General features: G+C 39.0%; 1 protein-coding gene and 1 long non-coding RNA gene across 2 annotated transcripts in view; one reads left to right on the top strand and one right to left on the bottom strand.

Moving 5' to 3' along the window:
* Nucleotides 1–5,082: 5,082 nt before the first annotated feature.
* CCDC90B (coiled-coil domain containing 90B) overlaps nt 5,083–27,435 on the top strand; it is a 37,820-nt gene continuing 15,467 nt past the window's right edge. The window contains exons 1-5 of the mRNA XM_044258426.1: nt 5,083–5,613; nt 11,761–11,880; nt 13,287–13,390; nt 26,655–26,756; nt 27,374–27,415. Of these exons, the coding sequence (XP_044114361.1) occupies nt 5,514–5,613; nt 11,761–11,880; nt 13,287–13,390; nt 26,655–26,756; nt 27,374–27,415 (468 nt within the window). The 5' untranslated portion in view covers nt 5,083–5,513. The remainder of the gene's footprint in view (nt 5,614–11,760; nt 11,881–13,286; nt 13,391–26,654; nt 26,757–27,373; nt 27,416–27,435) is intronic.
* Nucleotides 13,767–27,435, bottom strand: part of LOC122912533 — a 28,887-nt gene continuing 15,218 nt past the window's right edge. The window contains exon 7 of the long non-coding RNA XR_006385649.1: nt 13,767–14,042. This is a non-coding gene — a long non-coding RNA (uncharacterized LOC122912533). The remainder of the gene's footprint in view (nt 14,043–27,435) is intronic.

A 27,435-nucleotide genomic window follows, 5' to 3' on the forward strand; every position in this document is an offset into this window, starting at 1 on the left:
GACTGGCTGTAGCTAAGGGCTGGGAGAGCAGGCAGTGAGGAGAGCTTGCTTACTGCATCAACAGTTTACACGAGATGGAAACATTTTGGAACAAGATAAAGGTAGTGGTTGTAAAATAATGCAAATGTAATAAATGCTACTGTTTACTTTAAAATGCTTAATTTTAGAGCAATCCTCTCAGGTCTCCTCCCTCCTCCAGAGCTTTGTACTATCACTCAAAATGCTCAATAAACCTTGCTTTGCTGCCCACCAAACAAACAAACAAATAAAAATTAAAATGCTCGATTTTATGTTATGTGAATCTCACCTCAAAAATAATATTTTTTTTAAAGGAAAGAGGCTAAGTGACAGAAGAAGGAGCCACCAACCAAAAAAAGACCTTCTTGATGAGAAGAGCTGGAAACAGAGTAAGGATGAGGGGGTAAAATTAATCAGGGGCCCCCAGAGTCTCCCCAGGGTGGCGTAGATCAGCTCTGTGCGAAAGGCTCTGTGCAATCCAGGGCTCTTCTTGGCAGGGGGAGGGGAGGAGCAGCAGGTGAAGGCCTGAACTCCAGTCTGGAGGGCTCCCCCACTCTGCAGCCGGCTCCTCTCCTTTGGGTCTCTGCCTCCCCCAGCTGTAAACCCAGAGAACTACCTCCTGGGGGCGTTGTGAGGCTTTAAGCAAACAGTAAATAGGAAGGTACTCATGGCCCACCACAAAATGTAAGTAAAACTCACCTTTTGGTTCAGGGTTCAACTTACTTACTTACTCCTCATGTGCCCTTGAACTAGTCACTGAACCTCGCTGAAACTTGCAGGATTGTTGTAAGGCCTGGCAGTAATATATGCCAAGTGCCTTGAACCCATTACCTGCTCAGGTAACTGAAGCTATTAGTAAGTGGACAGGAACCATTCCTGCTGGGAAGGGAAGGAATAAGAGAAAGTGGACACAGTGGGTGTTGGGGGTGGGGCTGGATGTCATGGGAAACGTCGTGACTGGTGCAGCATCTTGATGAACTAAAAACGGCACTTGTGCAGCCCCTTCCCTTTCCTGCATCTGTGGCAGACGTGGCCAGTCCACAGTGGGCACTCTTCCCTACCACACCAGGATGTGGCCTCAGACTACTCAACTCTCTGTTCTGAGCAGTCAGTCCAAGAGAGTCGTCATGAAGATGAAACTTAGTTGCCACCCCTGTATGAGAGATTTTGTTTTCTTGAACAAATGAAAGAGGATGCAGAATAGCCTCCTGGAGGAGGAGAGGCCACGTGTCCCTAATAGCAGCCATGATTTCACAGTTTGTGCCCCATGTGCCATGAACAGCAACGGTGGAGGGGTGAGTGACGGTGTGACTTCTCTGTACCGCGAGCAGTACGTTCAGTTCTAAGCTCGACCCCTTACTTGCTCTGTGACGTGGGACACAGGTCACCTGAGCCTTCTGAACCTCAGTTTTCCCATCTGTGAAATAGGAGCAACACTGCCTCACTCATGGTGTTACTAAGGAGCTCAAATGTACTGATGTAGAGGAATGTGTGAGCTTCCATGAAGAAATGAAGGAAGTTCCATGTATCAGGAGTTCCTTCCCTTGGTGTAAGGGACTTTTCTCCTTGGTACTTTTCTCTCTCTCTCTCTCTCTTTAAGATTTACTTATTTGAGAGAGAGAGACTGAGAGAGTACTGGAAGGAGAGAAGCAGAGGGAGAGAGAGAAGCAGCTCCATCCCAGGACCCCGAGATCATGACCTGAACCGAGGGCAGGTGCTTCACCATCTGAGCCACCCAGATGTCCCAGCACGTTTCTCCTTCATCATAGTGTTGATCATAGTTAGACTGATAAAAATCAGAAGGCAGCATTGGCTCTTATGTCTGGATCCTTATGGCTTAGTAAAGTGCCTGACATCATAAATAGTACTCCTTAAGGATTAATTGAAAGAATAAATGAATAACCAGTGAGAGACACTGTCAGGCATGATGTCACATTGCAAAATACAGCAATGTTTTCACAATTCTTTTGTTCTCTTTTTCTTTCCTTTTAAATCTTTTTCTTGATTTACTATAATCAGGAAACTTGTCATTGGTTGTCATTGCCAGCTCCTTAGTATAATCAGGAAAAGAAGGTCTCAGAGCCGTGGGGGTTAGGGGGTTTGTAGTCACTTTCAAGCATGAGAAATGTGATATTAACATGAACTAGCACAGGGGCCCAGGGTGGCTCAGTCAATTAAGTTTCATGATCAAGCCCAAGTAAGCTTTGAGTTCAATGAAGAGTTTGCTTAAGTTTCTCTCTCCCTCTGCCCTTCCCTGTGCTCTCTCTCAAATAAATTAATAAATTTAAAAAAAAAAAAACATAAACTAGCACAAAACTTTGGTGACAATGGGCTCCTCTGACTCATTAAACAAAAACTACAAAATCAGTTGTAGAAACAAGGGCGAAAGATGGTCTTCTTTCCTGTCCACATACTCCCTCTAGTGTCAAAAACTCAAAGTAAACTAAGGAAGGAAGAGGATCCCATTGGGTCACATCTGTCTCCCAAAGCCTCACTCATGTGCTCTAAAAAATACATTAGGGCTCCTTCACATCACCTATTCCTAGAGAAAAGAACCAATTTGGGGAGCAGTCCAGGCTGCATCTTCTCTCCTTGAAGTCAGCAGAGCTGCATTCACCATCTCTTGCAATTATGCCCACCCTGGGTTCCCAGACTTCTGGGCCTCAGAAGGAAAACTATTGGGGTCTTCATGAGGGACCTGGAATTTCACAATGCCCAAGGAAATTGTAGCATCACTGAAGATGAAACTGAAAATCACACACACACACACACACACAAAAAAAAACAAACTGGTAAGTGCTTTGTCCTTCAGGACATTACCAGTTTGGGTATTGGATCAGCACTGTGTATCTCCTACTCACTAAATGCTAGTTATCTAGGTCTTAAAATAATCAAAAATAGGAAAATATGTAATGGCTTCGTATATGTGGTTGGTAAAGAGTGTAAGATATTTTTAAATTGAGGGCTCATAAGAGCAAAAACACAATAAAAGTGTCCCTTCACAATGAAGAAGGTAGGACCCACTTCCCTGCTAAGTTACTGGCCTGAGGTGTGGCTAAATCAAGCTGCTTTCAGAGAGAGAGCACTTCTCATGGCCAGCTCACCTCATCAGACACTGGGAGGAGCAATGATTCATAAGCCTGACCCAGCAAATGGTGAAGACTGTTTCCTGGAAAGGTACTCAAACTAGCTTTTATCAGTTTGGGCTAAAAAAACGTTCAAAATCACCTGAGAGTCTATCGTACAAGCCCAATTCCTTAGTCTTTTTCTTCTTATTTTCAATTTTATCTCCCCCAATTCTGCCTGATCTTCCAAATGACTCCGATGCCCCAGTCTATCAGGTCACCTCACCAAACGATGACTATATTTCAAACGTTTATTGATTCATTCAAAACATCTTTCCTGAAGGCTCATTAGGGGTGAGATGATATGCCAGGTGTTGGAGAAAACAGTGACAGATGTGTCTCTACCATCATGGATACAAGCAAGAACTACAAGGGCAAGAGCAAGAGCAAGGACATGGGTCACTACAGGAGTTTTGTGAAAGAGAATAATTAGCCCTGCTTTGGTCACCTGACTAATCAATACTTTATTTCTGTCGTGGAGTTTTACAGTAATGTAAATAATAACCAATAAGTGTGGGTATACAAAAAGGTACACTTTTTTCCATAATCATTACTTAAGGTAATTAAAAATATCCTGGTCCCACTTACTGGTCTATATCTTCCAGTAGTCTGTGAGCTCTTCCAGAACAGTGATCATCATGTCATTTGACAGAATTACAATTATATGGGATATACATACACATATATATATCATTAATATATGTGTGTATATGTAAAGAATTTTTTAAATAATTATATCATGTTAATGATTATATAATATTCCATGATTGTATAATATTCCCATTTGAATAATAATTCCAACTATATGATTGTATAGTATTCCAATTTGGGGCATTTGTGCAAGTTGCTGAATCACATTGAGTACTTAGATTATTTTAAAATTTTACTATTAAAATAAAATTCCATAGGTTATAATTTTTTAAAATATTTATTATAGCTATGATTACTTTTGCTTAGGGTAGGTTTTTAGAAGTGAACCTCTGGCTATTCACTTTTTATAATTTCATATATATTATTAAATTGCTTTCCGAATGTACTGTACTAACTTACACTCCTGCCAGCAGTATGGGTGACCCTATCTAATTGCGTATTTGCTGGCATCGATAACTTTTTTTAACTTTAATAGGTAAAACTGGTATATATTTATGTTTGCTTTTTTCATTTTCCTGGTGAATTTAAGCTTTTCCTTTTTTTTTTCTTCAATTTTTTAATAGCCTTCTCCATAAATTGCCTGTTAAAACCCTTGCTGACAGGAATCAAGTGTTGTTCCTTTAAAGATTTTTATTTTTATTTATTTATTTTTTATTTATTTGATAGACAGAGAGAGATCACAAGTAGGCAGAGAGGCAGGCAGAGAGAGAGGGGGAAGCAGGCTCCCCGCTAAGCAGAGAACCCGATGTGGGGCTCGATCCCAGGACCCTGAGATCATGACCCGAGCTGAAGGCAGAGGCTTAAACCACTGAGCCACCCAGGCGCCCCAAGTGTTGTTCCTTTAATGGGCCTCAGTGCTTAGTATGGCGCTCGTTAAGCAGATGATACTTACAAAGCTTTGAAAACAAGTAGGAAAATCCAGGGGTAACTGTTTACATCCTTGTGAGATTAAACCACTAAAACCTAACTATTGGGACCACTTTAGAATTTACAAAGAATATAAGAGCATATTTGAACCCCACAACTACTGTGTGTTGTTATTTTCAGGATTTTTACTTTGTGGAACAAAGTCTGAAGTAACAGGTCTCAAAGGGCTTAAGTGGTGAAAATCAAGTCCACTCTGGAAACAGAAATTGTTTCCCTCCAGACGGGGACTAAACCAACTGAAGTTCGTCCTCCTATACACAAGAGGGCGAAGCAGTAGGCCATGGAGCAACGCGAACGAAGGCCTCGTTCGACTACATATCCCAGGTTCCTGCGCGATCTCCCGGAATGCTCAGCGGACGAGGATTTCAAGTCCCAGCTTGCCCGGCAGTAGGATGTGACTCCCTCTCGAGTAATGGCTGCTGGCTTTCCCGGGGAACCTCCGCTGTTGAGCTGTACCTCATTGCTAGAAAACGGGAACTGGAAGGTCTCAAACACGGTCCCGCTTTCTTAGGGCGGTAACGTCGTGCGCTGGTTGGGAAGGGACGGTGCGAGGAGCGGAGCCGCTGTGAACCATGCTCGTGAGCTGTGGGTCCATCTGTGAAGAGGCCCATCTCTGCGGGACCGCGACTGGAGGCTCCGCTGGTGGTGGCCTGTGGGGCAGGCGGAAAACTACACTTCCCAGCATCCTCGCAGTGCCAGAACTACCTTGCCCGAAAGCCTGAGCGTGATTCAGCACCCGCCCCTCCCCCCCGCACGCATTCGCCTCCCCCCCCCCCCAGCTGAAAACCGGAAATGTGGAGTCGCTGTGTTCGGCGGCTCCTGTGTTCTGAGAGCAAGGAGGGCCGCCGGTTTTCGAGCCTCGGCGGGGTTTTTTCGCCGGCCCTGCGGAGAGGTGAGACGAGGCAGCTTGTCACCGATGCCTGAGTATTCTGTGGGGAGACAGCCGGTGGTTCCTACCTGCTCGGGAGCGCCCTAGGCCACGGTGCCACGCCCCTCCCAACCCCGCCAGGTGCGGGCGACCGCGCCGCAAGGTCTCCCCGGGTTGCCCTGGGGCAGGAAGGGCGAGGGACCCCGTAGAGCACCGCCTTCTCCTGAGAATGCGCGTCTGAGAGCCTGGGGTTCCCACCTGGCTCCGCCACTAGAGTTCTTCCCCTCCCCCCACCCCCCCACCCCCACCCCGGCTTCTTTCTCAGGCTCCGTTTTCTTACGGTCTGACGAGGCTGTCAATCCCCGCCCTCTGCGAGACCAGTCAAGAGCAATCTGGTCGGAGAGTTCTGGCTTCTTTCGTGGCCTCTTCAAACTTAGGCTGTGTTTTTTGGGTGCTGTCTAAAGCCCCCGTGTTTGGTAGACCACAGCATACATTTCAGGTCAGGCCAGCTTTATTTTCGCTGTAATTTCTAGTACTCTGCAGTCACAGAGGAGCCATGCAAAGCCAAACAAAACGCGAATGCTGGAACCTGCAAGTGTTGGATTTGTTGGCACCCTCGTTAGCATTGTGTCCTGAAGGACGTCAGACTTTATGCTGAAAGATGATTCCAGAATCTCCCCGCACATTTTTAAAAATTCTGTAAGGTTGTCTACAGAACAGGCACTTCGTACTGACCTTAGCGTTCTCTGTTCACCGTCTTCAGTATTCAGTGCCGTGGGCAATGAGCCGCCCAGTGCCCACTGCACTTTGTGCCATTCTGCCAGTTGCTTCCCTTTCACAGTAAGATTGCAGTTGTCGATTCCCCCATCTGTAAGGCTGCTGTTGAACTCCCAGTGTCTGTCACCAGGTAGTTCCTTACGTATTTAGGTGTTGAGTTTACTTAGGCATGATGATGGACTTTTGAAAAAGGAGATAGCATATTTTGAACCTTGGGAAATCATCCCATTCTCAATCTTACTTTGTAAATTTTGAGAGAGTGTGTGTTTTCATTTGAATATGTAAACAGAATATTAAACAGTTTCGGAGAATGAACTTTTGAAGTACTAGAAAATAGTTAATAAGTAAACAGTGATGTCTTTTAACATTTGTTGAGATACCCTACTTAAATCTTTCTTGGAGAAATCATAAGTGGCCCGTTATACCTAATAGGATTTGTGTCCATCATTACTGAACAAATATTAATTGAATACTCACTGTGTAGTTTAAACTTGACTAATAATGTTAGTAATGAAGGAATTTAAAAACCTTGACCTTGACCTGTGGAAGGATCTCACTTAGTTCAATATCTTTTTTAAAGGTAAATAATAGAAGAGATGGGAAGGTGATGCAGTTTGTCTAAGTTTTAATAGTGCTGGATTCCTAGTTCATTACTGGTTCCCAAATGTAGCGGAAAAGAAACCCTGCGGATACTTGTAAAAGTACATAGTTTGTTTTTTTTTAAGATTTTATTTATTTATTTGACAGAGAGAAATCACAAGTAGATGGAGAGGCAGGCAGAGAGAGAAGGAAGCAGGCTCCCTGCTGAGCAGAGAGCCCGATGCGGGACTCCATCCCAGGACCCCAAGATCATGACCTGAGCCGAAGGCAGCGGCTTAACCCACTGAGCCACCCAGGCGCCCCAAAAGTACATAGTTTTAACCTCCACTGCAGAACTATGGAGTTGGTGGTCAGGGGTGGAGCCCAGGGATATCTGTGTTACTTAATTCTGGTAATTCTGATGTATCTAGCAAAGTGCCTGCCAACAGACCAGCGTATAGAAATGTATATTAATAACCAGCTATGTCACTAAAGTATTGTTTCTCTGAAGTTAGCAGAAGTTGATATAAAACTTGTAGCTTAGATTTAGTGAGGCAGGATTTTACATGTGTTAATGGAAATTAAAATCTGGCCTTTCCTGGTAAAGAGGCATCTTGGTTCAAGGTAGGCCAGAGTGCTAATCCAAGATACACAGTTTAACAGCTTTGTGATGCTGGTTAAGTCTTTAAACAGAGTTTGTTTCTTACTTTAAGAAAACTACAAGATATGAAAGGAGGGGTTTGGGGTTTTGTACAATCGTATAAGTTCTGGGAACTTTTAAGGTATCAAGGACCTGTTACCCCATCCTGAGCTAAAAACGGTGATTCTGGCTACTTCCTCTCTTCTACCTATTAATATGCTTGCAAAGACTTATTCTTAAAAGTGCTTTTGGAGGCGGGCGGGGGGAGGGGAGTGCTTATGAGTTGAAGTACTTGTGAAGCCCTGCTGTGGTACCCAAGCTTTTCCATTTCCTTATTCCCTCCAAAGAGTACTCTCTAAAGTCCTACTGCAAGGGAAGGTGTCAGCACCTAGTTCTTTGGGTGATGGGGACTTAGCCAAAGATTACATAACTGTTTGAGTACACCTAAGGAATGAATGTTCCACAGATCCTTCTCTATTTCTCCTCAGCCCCATAGTAAATAGAACCCAAGGTAGAAATAGCAAAGGCAGCTCATGCCTTTGTGAATTTTGCTCATCCTGTTCCTCCTGCCTGGCTAACCCCTCTTTAAGGTTTACTTGTAAGGTTTACTGTAACCCCTCTTTAAGGTTTACTGTCAATCTTTTATAACTAGCCATTTTTTAAAAAATTTTATTTAAATTCAGTTAACATATGGTGTTCTGTTAGTTCACAGTAGAGTTCAGTGATTCATCTGTTGCTTATAACACCCAGTGCTCATTGTGTCATGTGTCCTCCTTAATGCCCACCCACCCAGTTACCCCATCCCCCCAACTTCCTCCCATCCCGCAACCCTCAGTTTGTTTCCTTAGTTAAGAGTCTCTTACAGTTTGTCTTCCTCTCTGATTTTGTTTATTTTACATTTTCCCTTCCCCTATCACTCTGTTTTGTTTCTTAAATTCCATATGAGTGAAATCATACGATAATTGCCTTTCTCTGATAGACTTGACTTCGCATAATATCCTCTAGTTCCATCCACATTGCTGCAGATGGTAAGATTTCATCCAGATAGCCATTTTTAACCCTTTATTCTCATCGAGGACCAAATGTCTCTCCTTTCTATTCCGTTATGGATATATCTTGATAGCACATGATTTAAAACCATGGCCTTGATCTTCATTGTATCCACAACACCTAATACAGTTTCTGTTAATCAGCAAATGTCTGCTGAGCACGCAGAGTTGTATTAGGCATTGGGGATTTCATGATGAGCAACAACAGGTGTGGTTCCTGCTGATAGGGACCTTGTAATCTAATGCGGTGGTAGTCAGAGTTTTTCTACAAGGGAGCATTGTAGGCATTACGTAGGCATTGTGGACCATATAGTCACTTAATACTCTTCTTGTATTGGTAGCATGAAAGCACCCATAGGTGTAAAAAGGACTGGCTGTTTCTTTTTTATCATTTGAACTTAGAGTTTATATTTAGATAATTCTCGTGTTTTTCATTCATAAGTGAATGAGCATGGCTGTGTTGCAGTAAAGCTGTTTAGAAAAATAGGAGGTGGTGGCCTGCAGGCTGTGGTTTGCTAACCTGATCCCTGGCCTAGTGGGAAAAGTAAATATTTAATAATCATACAAATGTGTAAATTTTGAGGTATGGCAAAGTAACGTTCTAGGATCCTGTGGAAAACCCTAACAAGAAAACACCTGGCTGTAAAGAGTCTGGGCAGGCTTTCTGGTGGAGGAGACATTTGAACTGAACACTGAAGGATAAATATGAGCAGGCAGAGAAAAGGAGAACATTCTTAAATTATTAAGGGAATTAAAGAATTAAGAGTCCTTGAGAGCGGAGGGCCAAATTGAGCACAGTGGGACAAGAGATTGCAGCTGTCATCTCTGCAGAGATATCCTGCAGAGATTTGCAGCAGTTGTTAGATATTTATTTGGTCTCTCTTGTATCAGTGGGAAGCTTCCCTTCATGGAAGAAAGAGGAATTGTACAGTCATCTGCATAGCTCTGAGGCCATAAGATCTCGGGCAGTTACTTAGCATTTCTGAACCTGTTTTTCTCATCCATAACATGAGAATTTTAAGGATAAATTACAGGCGTGAAAGCAGTATCGTGCCATTCATTCATGTGTGTGTGTCTGTGTGTGTGTGTGTGTGTGTGTATACATATAATCTCCCCTTCCCTGCAGTAAACCCCAAATGAAATACTAAACTTCTAATCAAGGATGGGTAACTGTGGGTACTATCATTCCTAATACAACTGCTATTAGAAATTTTACTGAAATCTGCCCCTCTTTTTCCCTCATTTTTTTCTTTTCTCTTCCTCAAATCTAATGTTGATGCAGAGGGACATTGCTTAACTCTTCTAGATGGCACTCAGAGCCAAAAAGGTTGCTGACCACTGTGCTAATGTGTATGTCCATGTGCGCAAAATTGATCCACCTTTACATCCGATTCCTTTTTTATCTGAGTATTTGAATGAATATAAATATAAAGAACTGGCCATTACTTTTTTATCATTGAATTTAGAGTTCATATTCAAATACTATTTTTAAATATCTCTTTCCTGCCTACTAGTCCACAGAGTCAGCAAAGACATCAGTTATGTCTGGTTTTGCACATCATGCCCTGTGCCTGGCATTCGGGTGAAAAAATACATAGGGAAGAATGACATTTTCCCTACATCACCTAGCAGAAAAGTAATACCTGAGGTTGCAGCTATGTCTTTTAAGTACTTAGATAAATAAAGTGATTTAGGATAAAAAAAAGAGACAGCATGGGTGACAGAAAGAGCATGAGCTTTGGAGTCAGAAGACTTGAGTCTTAATTCTGATTATGCCAATGACTCTAGGTAAAATTCTTCACATTTTCTAGGTCCAGTTTTCTTTTGTAAAACTAGGTAATACCACCTTGCATTCACAAGGTATGAAATATCTGGTATATGGAGTGCCTGGGTGGCTCAGTCTGTTTTAAGCATCTGTCTTCAGCCCAAGTCATGATTCTAGGGTCCTGGGATCAAACCCTTTGTCAGGCTCCCTCTTGCTCGTTTTCTCAAATAACTTTCTCAAATAAATAAAATCTCCTTAAAAAAAAAATCTAGTATAGTACCTACTAGTCAATTAATAGTTACAATAATTAGCTGTTATTTTATTTAATACATAATAATAGTAATGAAGTTATATGTACACAAAGTTCTGAAGAATACCTTTTAATGAATTCATCAGTAATATATGGAAAAGGACCATACTCTGTCTAGGTTAAAAATTGGGAATTTATTGAAATGGGACAGTTTATCGCAAAAATGAGAAATTTGCTAGGGCCTTTGTGTTGATAGTAGTATATACCCTAGGATTTAAAATCAAATTTATCGGTTGATTCAGCAGTAAAATATTGTGACTCAGTTATCTGCCAAGCACCGTTCTAGGTACTGAAGGTACAGTGATGAAAAACTCATAGTTTCATGGAACTTACATTTTGGTTCAGAGGAAGAAATCAGACAGTTTCAGGTTAGAGCTGAGAACTGTGATGAAAATAAAATGGATATGTAAGAGAGTGGGCATTCAAAACCTACTTTATATGGTGATGAAGGTATAAATAATTACTGGAGCTCTATAAAAGACTTCTTGGCCCCTAGGAGAGTTGGGTGGTTTCTACTCTTCCAGTAATGAGAGACTTGGCAGTAATATCCAAAGCTTGCCCTTTTTTTTAGATTTTATTTGACAGAGAGAGAGTCAGCTACAGAGGAAACACAAGCAGGGGGAGTCAGAGAGGGAGAACCAGGCTTCCCACAGAGCAGGGAGCCCGACTTGAGGCTCAGTCCCAGGACCAATCCCAGGACCGTGGGATCACAGCTTAAGCCAAAGGCAAACGCCTAATGACTGAGCCACCCAGGCACCCCTAAAGCTTTTGATGTGTATTATGTTACAACTTTTGACTGACTCCTGACAAAATATATCTGAATACTAAAAGGAGGAAAGGAAATATTTTTGCGGTGGTCGCCATTATAGAATAGAATATAGAATAGAAACTTTTCAGATGAGAGGGCCACTCAGAAGACTCCGTTTTCTTCCTTGAAATTATAGGATTCCTAGGAGCTGGAACTGTGTGCTAAATAGAAGAAATGCCTTAGAAGCTAAAATGTCATGCTTGTGTTGGTTACTACAAGGAGGACACCTGTCTTCTTTTTCAGATTTCTTCACCACCACAACCAAGGAAGGATATGATATGAGGCGAGTGGACATAACTCCTTTAGAACAAAGGAAATTAACTTTTGATACCCATGCACTGGTTCAAGATTTGGAAACTCATGGTAAGAAACGGGTACCTCTTGAAAGAATGTTAACAGTAACAGTAAATTACCTAGTGAAGACAGTATCATTATTATGAACAATTAAGAGTCATTTTAAATACAAGCACCATCCATACACCATCCATACAGTGGAATATTCTACAGTCAAAAAAAATAGTGTTGGGCGCCTGGGTGGCTCAGTGGGTTAAGCCGCTGCCTTCGGCTCAGGTCATGATCTCAGGGTCCTGGGATCGAGTCCCGCATCGGGCTGTCTGCTCAGCAGGGAGCCTGCTTCCCTCTCTCTCTCTCTCTCTCTCTGCCTGCCTCTCCATCTACTTGTGATTTCTCTCTGTCAAATAAATAAATAAATTCTTTAAAAAAAAAAATAGTGTTGAGGAATATTTACTGATAGGAGAAATACTCAGATTAAGTGGGGGAAAAACATAAAATTACATGTGTAGTATGATTTTAATTATGTAGAAAAGAAAAACTAGTTTCTAGGCTGATACTAAAGTTCTCCTGGAAGTGCAAGGACTATTTAAGAATAGCAAAAAAGAAGACAAAAGATTACCAGATACCGAAACAGTAATTTAAATTATGTGATAGTACAGGAATAGAATTAATAGAATGGCATTCAGATACATGTAGACATTTTTAGCAAACAATAAAGAAGGTATTACAAATTAGGGAAAGGAAGGCCTATTTAGTAAATTGATAGATTACATGGCTAGATGTTTGAAAAAACATTAGATACTCTCACTGAAAAATAAATTACAGATTGATTAAAAGTCAAATATAAAAAAATGAGAGAAAACTATTAAAAATGCTAGAATAGAATATTTTAAGACTTTGAGATTGAGGAAGCAAGACCTAAAACTCAAAAGCAGAAAAGACTGACCAATGTGATTACTGAAATACTTAAATCTGTATATCTAAAGGTATCATTCACAAAGTTAGAAATGTTAGGAACATACATGACAATGAACCTATTGCTTTAATATACGAAGAGTTCATATGAATCAATAAAAAATAAATCATATGAATCAATAAAAAAATTACAGTAACTTTATAGAAAAATGGGCAAAGGCCATAAATAGCTCACAGAAAAGATAAATAGGCAATAAATATATGTAAAGTTACTTGACTAAAGAAATGCAAATTTAAGGATAAATAATGCGGTGCCATTTCACTTTTTAATGCCAATTATAAAATCAAAACCACTAGCAATGTCCAGTGTTAATGGAGGTGTGGGGAAATGGATCAGTGGGAATTAAAATTATAGAGTGCTATTGGAGAATAACCTACTCTGAAATTTTTAATTGTAACCTTTTTTTAACAATAATTTGATGAGGAAAGTTATTCTAGCTATTCAGATTGTAAAGATACACATTTTTACAAAAACATAAATACATATTTGCTTTTTACAGGATTTGACAAAGCACAAGCAGAAACAATTGTATCAGCATTAACCACTTTATCAAATATCAGCCTGGATAGTATCTACAAGGAGATGGTTACTCGAACTCAACAGGTAATATTTTCATTATTATTATTTCTGACAGTTTCATTGGACAGTTTTTTATACTGCATCTCTGACTACCCACCCACCTCCTGAACATACCTACATCTTCCTTATACTCTACAAGGGAACCAGAGAACAGAAAGCAAAACTCTTTGGTGAAGTCAGTATCTAAAGAGATTGCAGAGTTAGAAGAGTCGTAATAAAATTATGGTAGCACAGAGAATGAGATTTTGTCAAATGTTTTGTTATGTGAGAAAATGATATATTATTTGAATTATATGAAGTAGTGATGGTAGATTGTGAAATAACTTTTTCCCCATAGAAAACCTACCGCAGTACAAAAGCCAACTTAAAAGATAAAAACATTTTACTGTAGTCATGTGTGTTCTGGTTAATCTTCACAAACTTAAAAAGCTAGAAGGGACATAAACATGGCTGGGAACAATTTCGTTAATATGCTTTAATTTGGATACATAAATCCTTAAGGTCAAATAATGCTGTTTACTAAGAATTTAGGATGAGAGATGCACAGAGCTGTGGATTTCTCTTGTATTATTTTATGTAATTCCTCTGACAGTCTTGAGAAGTAGGTAGAATTATTCTACTTTGCCACTGAAGAGTGAATCACGTTGAGTAGTTTTTGAGAGCTGTCACTGTGGTGCTATGGAGAAAAAGCAATAATTTTATATAAAGCGTAGAATAAGCTAAATGAGCTTAACTGTAGAATAATTCATAAAATTCATAATAATTCATGAATTCACTGTGTTTAGAATTTGTTTTCTTCCTATAATTTTGTATTTACATAAAAGATATATATTTTATATATATCCCCACCCCTTTGGAGTTGACAGATATTTTTACTTAGGAATTAAGATTTGTCTTCCTTTTTTATTCCTCCTTTCCCAGGTGATGTACTGTTGAAAGAATGGTTTACAATTTGCAGAAATACTTAACATTATAGAAATATGACTGATATACAATGTTGTATTAGTTTCAAGTGTACAAAGTAGTGATTTGACAATTCTCTACATTACTGAGTGCAGACCCATGATATATGTAGTCACTATCTGTCACTATACAATGTTTTCCAATGTTTTTACAATGTTTTCCAATGTTTTTACAATGAATGTTATTGACTATTCTAGGATTTATTTATTTTATAACTGGAAGTTTATACCTCTTAATTCTCTTTTCTTATATATTTTGCATACTAACTCTTTATTGGACATGTCATTTACAGATATCTTCTATTCAGTATGTTGTCTTTTAGTTTTGTTGACTGTTGCGGTGCAGAAGCTTTTTACTTTGATATAATCCCAGTAGTTTATTTTTATTTCTATTTCCCTTGCCTTAGAAGACTTATTTTAAAAATGTCGCTACTGCCAGTGTCAGAGAAGTTACTGCTTGTGCTCTTTTCTAGGACTTTATAGTTTCAGGTCTTACATTTAAGTTTTTAATCCATTTTGAGTTTGTTTTTGGTATGGTGTAAGAAAGTGGTCCATTTTCATTCTTTTGCATGTAGCTGTCTGGTTTTCCCAGCACCCTTTGTTGAAGAGGCTGTCTTTTTCCCATTGCATATTGTCTCCTGCTTTATCGAAGATTAGTTGACCATGTAATTGTGGGTTTATTTCTGGCTTTCTGTTCTGTTTTTGTGCCACTACCATACTGCTTTGATTACTGCAGCTTTGTTAATATAACTTGAAATCTGGAATTGTATACCTCCAGTTTTGTTTTGTTTTTTTTCAAGATTGCTTTGACAATTCAAGGTCTTTTGTCATTCCATGCAAATTTTTGGATTGTTTGTCCTAATACTGTGCAAAACGCTATTGGATAGGGGTTGCATTAAATGTATAGATTCCTGTGGGTAGTATAGACATTTTAACAATATTTATTCTTCCAATTCATGACCATGGAATATCTCTGCGTTTCTTTTTTTTTTCCCCAAGATTTTATTTATTTGAGAGCGAGCTGGGGAAGGTGCATGATGAGCTGGGGGAGTGGCAGAGGGAGAAGGAAAAGCAGAGTCCTTGGTGAGAAGGGACCCCAGTACAGAACTCCATCCCAGAACCCTGGGATCATGACCTGAGCCTAGGCAGATGCTTAACCAACGGAGACACCCAGGCACCCCTATCTTTGCATTTCTGTGTGTTGTCTTGAATTTCTTTCATCAGTGTTTTAGAGTTTTCAGAGTATAGGTCTTTTACTTCCTTGGTTAAGTTTATTCTTAGGTACTTTATTATATTTGGTACAACTGTAAATGGGACTATTTTCTTCATTTCTCTTTCTCCTGTTTCATTATTAGTGTATGGAAATACAACAGGTTTTTGTACATTGATTTTTTTACCCTACAACTTTACTAAATTCATTTATCAGTTTTAGTGGTTTAGGGTTTTCTATATATATAGATAGATATAGATAGATAGATAGATATCTATATAGATAGTACATATAGTATATATATATATGTATACTAGTACTAGTACCTATAGTGAGTGTGTGTGTATATATATGGTATGTTATCTACGGATAGTGAAAGGTTTCCTTTTTCCTTACCAATTTGCATGCCTTTTATTCCTTTTTGTTGTCTTGATTGCTGTGGCTAGGACTATATTGAATAAAAGTGGTGAGAGTGGACATCCTTGTTTTTTCTTCACCTTACAGAAAATGCTCTGTTTTCCCCCCCTGATTATGATGTTGGCTGTGGGTTTTTCATAAAGGTCTTTATTATGTTGAGGTATGTTTCCTCTAGACCTGCTTTATTGAAGTTTTTTATCATGAATGGGTGTTGTACTTTGTCTTTGTGCTTTGTGCTTTTTCTGTATCAAAAGGATAATATGATTTTTATCCTTTCTGTTATTGTGAGGTTATCACATTGATTGATATGAAAATATTGGACCATCCTGTATCCCAGAAATAATGGTGGTGAATGATTTTTTAATATGTTATTGGATTCATTTTTCTAGTTGTTTTTTTTAAAGATTTTATTTATTTATTCGACAGAGAGAGATCACAAGCAGGCAGAGAGGCAGGCAGAGAGAGAGGAAGGGAAGCAGGCTCCCTGCTGAGCAGAAAGCCCAATGCGGGGCTCGATCCCAGGACCCTGAGCTCATGACCCGAGCCAAAGGCAGAGGCTTTAACCCACTGAGCCTCCCAGGTGCCCTGCTAGTATTTTTGTTGAAGATTTTTGTATCTGTGTTCATTGGAGATACTGGCCTATAATTCTCTTTGTGGTGTCTTTACTTTTAGTATCGGGGTAGTGCTGACCTCATAGAATGAATTTGGAAGTTTTCCTTCCTCTTATTTTTTGGAATAGTTTGAGAAGAGTAGTATTAACTCGCCTTCTAATATTTGGTAGAATTCATCTGTGAAGCCATCTGATCCTGGACTTCTGTTCACTGGAGCCACCAGTGATTGTCTCTCTGTCAAATAAATACATTTTTTTAATCTTGTATTAACATATAATGTATTATTAGCCCCAAGGGTACAGGTCTGTAAATCGTCAGGTTTACACACTTCACAGTACTTACCATAGCACATACCCTCCCCAATGTACATAACCCAATCACAAATAAATCCATTTTTTTTAAAATTTTTTTTAAAAAATGCTTAACCAGATGAGCCACCCAGGCTCCCCAGTGGTAGGTCTTTTTTTAATTCAACAGTGGGAATTGACCAATGAAATGTAATTTTACTTATGAAAAATTAGGGACACAGATTTTTTTTCTTAGCCCAAACTGAAGAGGTTACCACCCCTTTAGCAACTGTATTAGGAGATACAGACGAAGGTGTTATTTTTGCTGGCCAATACCAGTGTAAAGGAAAAGATGTCAGATACTTATCTTCCTCATAAATTACATTTAGAGTCTGTAGCATCTTTTAGTTTTGCAGCATTGTCAGTAATCAGGAGCACTTGGTCCCTGTCCACAGGACTCAAAGGCTATCTTCCTCTCTTATGTTACCTGTTACGATACCCTGTCACTAGGTTCTAGACTGTGACTGACATGTTCTTTTGAATTGGGATCCAGGAAGACTTCTTAAACCTGCTGATGATAGGCTTGACCATAAGACATTACAGAGAGATTTACTGTAGCTTGGTCATACCAGCATAAGACAACAGGGAATCAGCAGAAGGTTGTATACTAAAAGAATTCCAAGAAGCTTGTAAGGTTTTTTCTGAGGCTCCTATGATGTATGTCCACAAAGTGAGTGCCTTGATCATTGGAGGTAGAGGAAAGTATACCCTAAGTGAGAAATACATTTTTTTAAAGTTATGTTTTGTTTTTACTTTGAGGGCATGAGCCTTGCAGTAGGGAAAGGCTTTAACTCATCCAGAAAACACACATACAAGAACAAGAACACTGATAGCCCATACTAAGTGGCCACAGAAGTCTGGCTGCTGGTATTCAGAAGGTCCAAAAGGAGATCTGAAGCGTCTGAGAACAAACAAAAACAATTTTTCCAGTGATTGTGGACCAGACAGGTCAGACCCTGCTGGTAGACTGTTCTTGTAGTTTTCCACAAGTCTTCACCCCAGTACCTATTTGTAATTTGAGTCATCTAAATGTACTACCATGGGTGAAGGTATGCAAAAAATAGAAGATGGAATTTGTCAGGGAGCCAGGAAGAACCAAGCCTCTGTCTTAAGCTTCCCCATATGCCTGACTCTTTATTCAGTTTATAACCATTGCTTACCCATTTTAATTTTTCTGATTTAGGAGTACACTGTCACCATGTTACAAGGATGTTAGGAGTGCAAAAGTCTGCCAGTGAGGTGCCAATTTTGCAGAAGCAGAATGGACATTGTCTACATGTACCACAATTTTACAAATACAGTATAAAGAAGGCTTCATATTATTTATTTGACAATGCTTTCCATGTAATTTGCATGTCAAATAAGCCTGATTGGTTTAACAAATCCTTTGGAATATGCCAGCTCAAAAAGACTTCATTTAGAATTTGATTTGGAAAAGTTTGTCAAAAATATCAAAAAAGATTTTTTTTAATTATTTTGGAGAGAGAACGGGTGAGCATGCAAGCGTGGGGAGAGGGGCAGAGGGAAAGAGACTCTACAAGCAGACTCCATGCTGAGCACAGAGCCGGACGTGGGGCTGATTCCACAACACTGACATCATGACCTGAGCTGAAATCAAGAGTCAGACACTTAACTAACTGAGCCATTCAGGTGCCCCAAAAATGTCAAAAAAGATTCTAAAGCACTTGCATGAGTAAGATAACAGATCATTATGAAATTTAAGATTTAGAAGAGAAAGGAACTTTTACAGTCTTAAAAAGACCAAAAGTCCAAGAAAACGTTGTCCCTTTAATAGAAAGCTAAATTCCTATCTCGCACCAGCTAACTTTTCATATTGAAAGTTATTTTTTTAATAAATTTATGTTAAATCTTAAGCAGTTTGACTACACATTAAAATTCCTTTTTAATGATTCCTTTTTTGGGATGCCTGAGTGGCTCAGTGGCTTAAGCCTCTGCCTTCGGATCAGGTCCTGATCAGGTCCTGGGATCAAGCCCTACATAGGGCTCTCTGCTCAGCAGGGAGCCTGCTTCCCTCTCTCTCTCTGCCTACTGCTCTGCCTACTTGTGATCTCTCTCTTTGTCAAATAAGTAAATAAAAATTTTTTTAAATTCCTTTTTCATAAACCTTTTATAATTATTTTTTCTACACCTAGTTCTACCCAGTGTTTAGTAATTAATGGTTTAGTATTTTGTCGTATTTGGAAATGATCTAGATATTTAATTAATTTAACTCATCCTTTAACTTAAAACTTTGTTTTACACTACCAAAAAGAATTGGGGAGACTCTTTAAAAAGGTTATCTAAAACTTTTATTTACTTGTTCTTGATAATTATATTTAAATTACTTACAAAAACTTCATTAAATCTTAGAAAAAGTCAGCCATTATCCGAAGCTATTATTTTTTGTATGATATCTTCTTGAGGTGGCAAATAGTCTAACAGCCTCTAAATGCTCGACTTCTGTCCAACAATTTTTGTGGCTCTTTGGCCTTCTAGATACGTGCTAGCAAGAGCCTTTATTTACATAAAACAAGAAAACGTTGCACCTGAACATACTGGAAGTACTCTGACCTGGCCACAAGGCCCTGTGTATACCATCAGCAATTCACATAGAACCTAGCTGGGGTTTTCCACACAGGGAATTGTTGTCTGAAGGCCTTGGCTCCTAGAAGACCCTTCTGCTGGCTCAACTGGGCTCCCGCATAACCATCTGCCATTTCAAGCTGACCTGCCCTGTAAAGGAAAGCCAATTAGGTCAGGAGCTGAATGGAAAAACACAAAACAGAGAGAGAGAGAGCACATGGAGGTCAAAAACAAGAGGAAATTACCAGAGCCCTCAGAAACAGCAGGAAACAGTGAACTCAAAGGGTCTGTGGGTACCATGTCTCTGTTTCTCATTCTCCTTGAATGCTGCCAGAAGTTTGCTTTGCTTTCCCTCACTGCCCACCAAATGGCTAAATAGCAAAAATTCAAACCAGTAATTTTTTTTTTTTTTTTAAGTAAGCTCTGTGCCCAATGTGAGGCTTGAACTCATGACCCCAAGATTAGGAGTTACATATTCTACCAACTGAGACAGCCAGGCATTCCTCAACCAAGCAGATTTAAAGATTGACTTAGCTTTATTAAATGATTCATAAATCGGACAACAGCTCATTTGGCAAGTACAGTGTGGCTCTGAGGAGTTGTACAAAGTGAAAGGTTTTTATAGGCGGGTAGGGTAAGAAAGTTATTAGCAAAAGAAAAATTGTTGCTTAGGGGAAAAGCAGAGAGTCTTATGCAGGGAGCATCATCTTTCCTTTGGGGGATGGAGTGTTCCCATGTGGCAGACTCATTGACACTGGTCCAGAAATTCCTAACCAGATTGTTTTTTCCTTCATTGTATATTTTTGCCCTTCTTTGTTATAGATTAATTTACCACATAAGCGTGGCTCAGCAGGTTAAAGCCTCGTCCTTCCGCTCGGGTCATGATCTCGGGGTCCTGGGATCGAACCCCACATCAGGCTTTCTGCTCAGTGGGGAGCCTGCCTCTCTGCCTACTTGGGAGATCTCTCTGTCAAATAAATAAAATCTTTAAAATATTTCTTTAAAAATTTACCATATAAGGATGGGTTTATTTTGGGGCTTTCTACTTTCTTGTGTTGTGTGTCTGTTTTTGTGCCAGTACCAGGTTGTTTTTATCACAGTAGCTTAATAGTATATCTTGAAATCTGGAATTGTGACACCTCCAGCTTTGTTCATTCTCAAAATTGCTACCGCTATTTGAAGTTCTTTGTCATTCTGTACAATTTTACAATTATTTATTCCATTTCTGTGAAAGATGCAGTTGGTATTTTGATAGGAATTGCATCTAACTCGTAGATTGCTTTGGGTTGTATGGACATTTTAACAATATGAATCTTTCCAGTCCGTGAGCCTGGGATATCTTTCCTTTCCTGTGTGTATTCCTCAAATTCTGTCATCAGCATCTTAAAGATTTCAGAGTACAGTTTTTTCACCTCCTTAGTTAAGTTTAGTCCTAGGCATTTTATTCTTTTTGGTGCAATTGTAAATGGAATTGTTTATTTCTCTGCCACTTTGTTACTAGTGTATAGAAATGCACCTGATTTCTGGGTAATAATTTTCTGTCTTGCAACTCTACTGAATTCATTTATTATTCCTAGTAGAGGTTTTTTGGCGGTGTTTAGGGCTTAGGATTTTCTGGGTGTAGTTTAGGATTTTCTTTGTATAGTTTCATCTACAGAGAGTGACAGTTGTACTTCTTCTTCAGCACTTCTCTGCCTTTTTTTTTTGTTGCCCGATAGCTGTGGCTAGGGCTTCCAGTACTGTGTTGAATGGAACTGGTGAGAGTGGACATCTTCATTTTTTCCTGATCTTAGAGGACAAGCTCTCCATTATTCACCATTGAGTATGACATTAGCTGTCATACATGGCTTTTATTATGTTGAGGTGTGCTCCCTCTACACCCACTTTGTTGAGAGTTTTTATCATGGGTAGATAATATAATTTGTCAAATGCCTTTCTTTGCATCTATTAAGATGATGTGGTTTTTATCCTTCCTCTCATTAATGAGATGTACCACATTGACTGGTTTGTGAATACTGAGCCATCCTTGCATTCCAGGAATAAATCAAACTTAATCGTGGTAAATGATCTTCCTACTGTATTGTTGAATTCAGTTTACCAATATTTTTTGAGAACTTTGCATCTGTGTTTATCATTGATACAGGCCTGTTTCCTTTTTTTGTAGTGTTTTTGACTGGTTTTGGTATGAGGGTAATGCTGGCCTCATAGAATGGATTTGGAAGCTTACTCTTTTTTTTTAGAATATTTTGAGGAGAACCGGTGTTAAACTCTTGCTTAAATGTTTGATAGAAAAAAAAAAAAATAAATGTTTGATAGAACTCACCTGTGACTCTATCTGGTCCTGGACTTTTGTTTGTTGTGGTTTTTTGATCTTCAGTTCAATTTTGTTACTAGTAATAGGTCTCTTCAGATTTTCTATTTCTTTGTGATTCAGTTTTGACAGTTTATATATTTCTAGAAATTTATGTATTTCTTGTAGGTTGGCCATTTTGCTGGCATGTAACTTTGTAGTATTCTGTCCTGATCTTTTGTATTTCTGTGGTGTTGGTTGTTGCTTACCCTCTTGCATTTTTTTATTTGTGTCCTCCTTTTTTTCTTGATAAGTCAGGCTAAAAGTTTATCACTTTTATCTTTTCAAACAACTGGCTCTTGGTTTCATTATTCTATTTCTTTTGGGGGTTTTAATCTCCATTTCATTTATTTCTACTCATCTTTATTATTTTCTTCCTTCTACTAATTTGGGGTTTATTCTGTTCTTTTTCTAGTTTCTTTACACGTAGGGTTAGATTATTTATTTGAAATTTTTTGTGTTTCTTGAGGTAGGCTTGTTTCACTATGCATCTCCTGCTTAGAACTGCTTTCACTGTGTCCCCAAGGATTTTAAACCATTGTGTTTCATTTTCATTTGTCTCCATGTATTTTTTTTATTTTCTCTTTGATTTCTTCATTGACCCATTGGTTGTTTCACAGCATGTGGTTAACCTCTATGTATTTGTTTCTTACACTTTTATTCTTGTGATTTATTTCTAGTTTTCGTATGTTGTGGTTGGAAAAGATTACTGTGAATTGTCTTATTAATTTTAGTGAGACTTGTTTTGTGGCCTCACATGTGATCTGTTCTGGAAAATGTAATGTGTTCCCTTAAAAAGAATGGATAATCTGTTGTTTGGGGGTATGTATCTTTTAAGTCCCTCTGGTCTAATATGTTGGCTGAAAAACTACTGTTGCCTTATTTATTTTCATTCTTTATGATATATCTGTTGTTCTAAGTGGGGTATTAAGGTCTCCCAGGATTGTATTACTGTCACTTTCTCCCTTCATCTATTAATATTTGTTTTATGTATTAGTAGGTGCTCCAGTGTTGGGTACATAGATATAATTATTATAACCTCTTGTTAGATTGATCCCTTTATTATCATGTAATGCCCTTGTTTGTCTCTTGTTACAGTCCCTTTTTTTTTTTTTTAAGATTTTATTTATTTATTTGACAGAGATCACAAGTAGGCAGAGAGGCGGGCAGAGAGAGAAGGAAGCAGGCTCCATGCTGAGCAGAGAGCCCAGGACCCTGGGATTATGACCTGAGCTGAAGGCAGGGGCTTTAACCCACTGAGCCACCCAGGTGCCCCTACAGTCTTTATTTTAAAGTCTATTTTTATTGATTTAATTATTGCTACTCTGGTTTGCTCCCCCCCATCAATTTACATAGAGTATCTTTTTCTATCCCTTCACTTTAAGTCTGTATGTTTCTTTAGTACTGAAGTGAGTTTCTTATAAACTGCACTTAGATAGGTCTTATTTTTTTTAACCCAATCTGTCACCCTGTGTCTTTTTTTTTTTTTTCAGCATAACAGTATTCTTTGTTTTTGCACCACACCCAGTGCTCCATGCAATCCGTGCCCTCTCTAATACCCACCACCTGGTTCCCCCAACCTCCCGCCCCCCGCCCCTTCAAGACCCTCAGATTGTTTTTCAGAGTCCATAGTCTCTCATGTTCACCTCCCCTTCCAATTTCCCTCAACTCCCTTCTAACTCCCCTTGTCCTCCATGCTATTTGTTATGCTCCACAAATAAGTGAAACCACATGATAATTGACTCTGCTTGACTTATTTCACTCAGCATAATCTCTTCCAGTCCCATCCATGTTGCTACAAAAGTTGGGTATTCATCCTTTCTGATGGAGGCATAATACTCCATAGTGTATATGGACCACATCTTCCTTATCCATTCATCCGTTGAAGGGCATCTTGGTTCTTTCCACAGTTTGGCGACCCTGTGTCTTTTGATTGAAACTCTTAGACCATTTCATTTAATTATTTGATATATATGTTCTTTTTGCCATTTTGTTGCTTTTGTATTTCTTCTCCATTTCTTTCTAGGTCTCTTGCTCTCACTCCTTGTGATTGATGACTTTCTTTAGTGTTTTGCTGAGCTTTCTTTCTCTTTATTTTTTGTGTATCTCTTACACGTTTTAGGTTTGTGGTTGCCATAAGGTTCATATATGACATCCTAAGTATTTAGCAGTCTGTATTAAGTTGATGGTTACTTAAGTTCAAACACATTCTAAAAGAAACTTCATTTTTTATCTCCTGCTTCCATACTTTATGTATATGTTGTCATGTTTTATATCTTTTTAGTTTGTGAGTCCGCTTAACTGTTTTTTTTTTTTTAATATTTTATTTATTTATTTGACAGCCACAGATCACAAGTAGGCAAAGAAGCAGGCAGAGAGAGAGGAGGAAGCAGGCTCCCTGCTGAGCAGAGAGCCCAGTGCTGGGCCCGATCCCAGGACCCTGGGATCATGACCTGAGCCAAAGGCAGAGGCTTTAACCCACTGAGCCACCCAGCTGCCCCATGCTTAACTGATTTTTAAATATAATGGACTTTACTATTTCTATCTTTTAATCTTCAAGCATACTTTTTAAGTGTTTACTACCTTTAACCCATGAAAGTTTTCATTTCATAATTTTCTTCTAATTATGGCCTCTTCTTTTCCCCTCAAAGAAATCATTTGTATTTTTTTTTAATTTTTTATTTTTTTATAAACATATAATGTATTATTAGCCCCAGGGGTACAGGTCTGTGAATCGCCATTTGTATTTTTTTTATAAGGCCTCTAAAGGTGATGAACTTTTTAAAACTTTGTTTTTCTGGAAAATTCATCAGTTTTGAATGATGGTGGAGTATTCAGGTTGTAGATTTTTACAACTTTAAGCACTTTGAATATATCATATTGTCCCCTTCTGGCCTGTATAGTTTCTGCAGGGAAATCAGCTGATAGTCTGAGATTTCCTTTGTATGTAACTCACTGCTTCTCTCTTTCTGGTTTTTAAACCTCTCCCCTTTATCTTTGACATTTTAATTACTATTTAAGTAATTAAATAGTAATTTAATTACTATTTAATTTAATTACTGGACTTCGTTGGGCTCATCTTTAGTGCTTCTCTACACTTCTTGAACTTAGAGGTCTGTCTCCTTCCCGGGGTAAGGAAGGTTTTCATCTGTCATTTCTTCAAATAACTTATCTGCCTGCACCCTTCCCTTTCTTCTTCTCGGACCCCTATAATGCAAATGTTTTTTTACTTGATGTTGTCCAGGAGATCCCTTAACCTTTTTTTTTTTTTTACTGTTCAGCTAAACAGGGTTCTTCCCACTGCCCTCTTTTCCATATCACTAATCTGTTCTTTTCAATCCTCTTATCTGTTGATTCCCTTTAGTTCATCTTTCATTTCAGATATTGTGTTCTTCAACTCTGATGGGTTCTTTTTAAATTTTCTCTTTGTTCAAGTTCTCAGTAAGTTTATCAACCCCATTGTCCAATCCAGTGAGCATCTTTATGTCCATAATTTTGAACTATTTATCAGGCATATTTCTTATTTCCATTCTATTTAGTCCTGTTTCCAAGGTTTTGGTTTTGTTTGAAGTAGACTCCTTTCTCTCCTCCTCTTGCTTTACTTTTTTTCTGTGAATTATATGCAACAGCTACTTTTCCAAAGTAGAATGATACTGTGTAGTCATTGCCTGTGGAGAATGTGTGCCTGGTGACTTAAGCTGGCTTTCTGAATGTGTGGATGTCATGGGCTTGGGTCCTGGGACACTTCCTGTTAGGGCCACTTTGGTGGGATGTACAGAACCAAAGCACGTACAGGCCAGGACAGTCTCACGCCTCTCCACATAGAGTGTACCCTGGCCAGACAGCTGGTGCTATAGTAGGTATTATCTGGAGACATTCCCAGGGTTTTTGCCTGGTAAGACAGCTGAAGCTGAAGAGGTTTCATTCTGGGCAGCTTGGGGCTCTCCATGGACCTAGTGCCCTGGGCAGGACAACTTGAGTTTTACTGAGCATGGGCCAGGGCTTCCCAAGACCCTTCATGCAGGTGGCACCCTGGCAAGTTATCTGGAGGTGAAGTGGTGGGGGTCTGGATTATTCTGGAGTGCTTTGTGCTTGTGTCACCTTTGTGAGTCAGCTCTTGGGAACACTGACCATGGGTGTTCCGCTGTGGTCTCTACTGGGGCCACCTTCACGGACACTGTGTTGGTTTGGGTCAGGGGCCTGGTGCTGCTGAAGTAGTAAGCTGGCTGTAGTGCCCAGACCTACTTGTATGTGTGCTCTCAGGGTGGACAGGGAAGACAGTGATGCTCACCAGCCCCTCACAAGCCCCTACACTGCTTGGCAGAGTTCTGGGGCAGGATCTTTTATATTCTAGTTACCCTTTGAAACCTCATTGTTTTTTCTGTATCCCAGGGCAGACAGATCTTCTCATAGTCCTTCAGTATTATCTCCTCCACTGTGGTTCTCATTGTCAGGTTTGGGGGTTCCTTCATGACTGTGTTTCTGTCTCTCCCTTGCCTTTTTGTATATGATCTATCTTTTGCTGTGCAGAAGCTGTTTGGTTAGCCCTTTATTGTTCTTCAGGAGGAAATAGGTGTAATTTGTTGGAGGAGCTGAGTTCAGGAGCTGAGTTCAGGGTCTTCCAATGTGGCAACCTTGGACTAGAACTTTTCATTTTGGTACAGTTTTCATATGGTTTGGTTTTGTTTAGTTAGCCAAGCAACATTATACCTTGTAGCATAACAACGGATTCTTCTAAATTTCATCAATACAATTCTGTGTAAGGTGATGACATTCCTTATCACTGTTATTTTAATTTTGCTTTCCAGGAAATAACAGTACAACAACTAATGTCTCATTTGGACTCCATCAGGAAAGACATGGTCATCCTAGAAAAAAGTGAATTTGCAAATCTGAGAGCAGAGAATCAGGTGATACAGGTTTTGGGTTATTACTAATAAAATAACTGATTTCACATGTATTCCACTTGGTGAGGAGTAGGACCAAATAATGATTTTATGTGGTCATAGATCAAAGTATATTACATGTTTAACTGTAACTAAGTTTCTATGTATAAATCAGTTTCTTGAACAAAGATTAAGGGCTGTACCTTACATGTATACAAGTCATATGGAAGGGAAAATCTTTGAGCTCTTTATTATGTAAAATTTCTCATACAGCTCAATATAATGTTCTCGGAATTTAATGGGACATTTTCCATTTTACATGATTCTGTGCTAACTTTTGTCAGTTAAAAGCAAACTTTATACTTCATTTGGAATTTTGTTTACTAGCTTAAATATTTTTAAATTTAGAATATCAGTCATGGTTTAAAAGTAAAGTAAGAATACTTTTTTTTTGACTGTTCATAAGAATTTTTTGAATATGATGAAATATTTTCCTTTTTTTGTAATTATACTTAATCCTTGATTAGAAATGTATAGATATCGTCCAGTTTTTGCTATTGCAGGGTTTCAGATTTGTTGAATAAATTATGCTGTAGATGTTTGATGTAATGGCAATTGCATGTGATTTTCTTTATACCTAGAAAATGAAAACTGAATTGGAACAAGTTAAGCAACAACTGATCGTAAGTACTTAAGCACTTCA

Source organism: Neovison vison, chromosome 7, assembly GCF_020171115.1.
Source record: "Neovison vison isolate M4711 chromosome 7, ASM_NN_V1, whole genome shotgun sequence".
Taxonomy (NCBI): Eukaryota; Metazoa; Chordata; class Mammalia; order Carnivora; family Mustelidae; genus Neogale; species Neogale vison.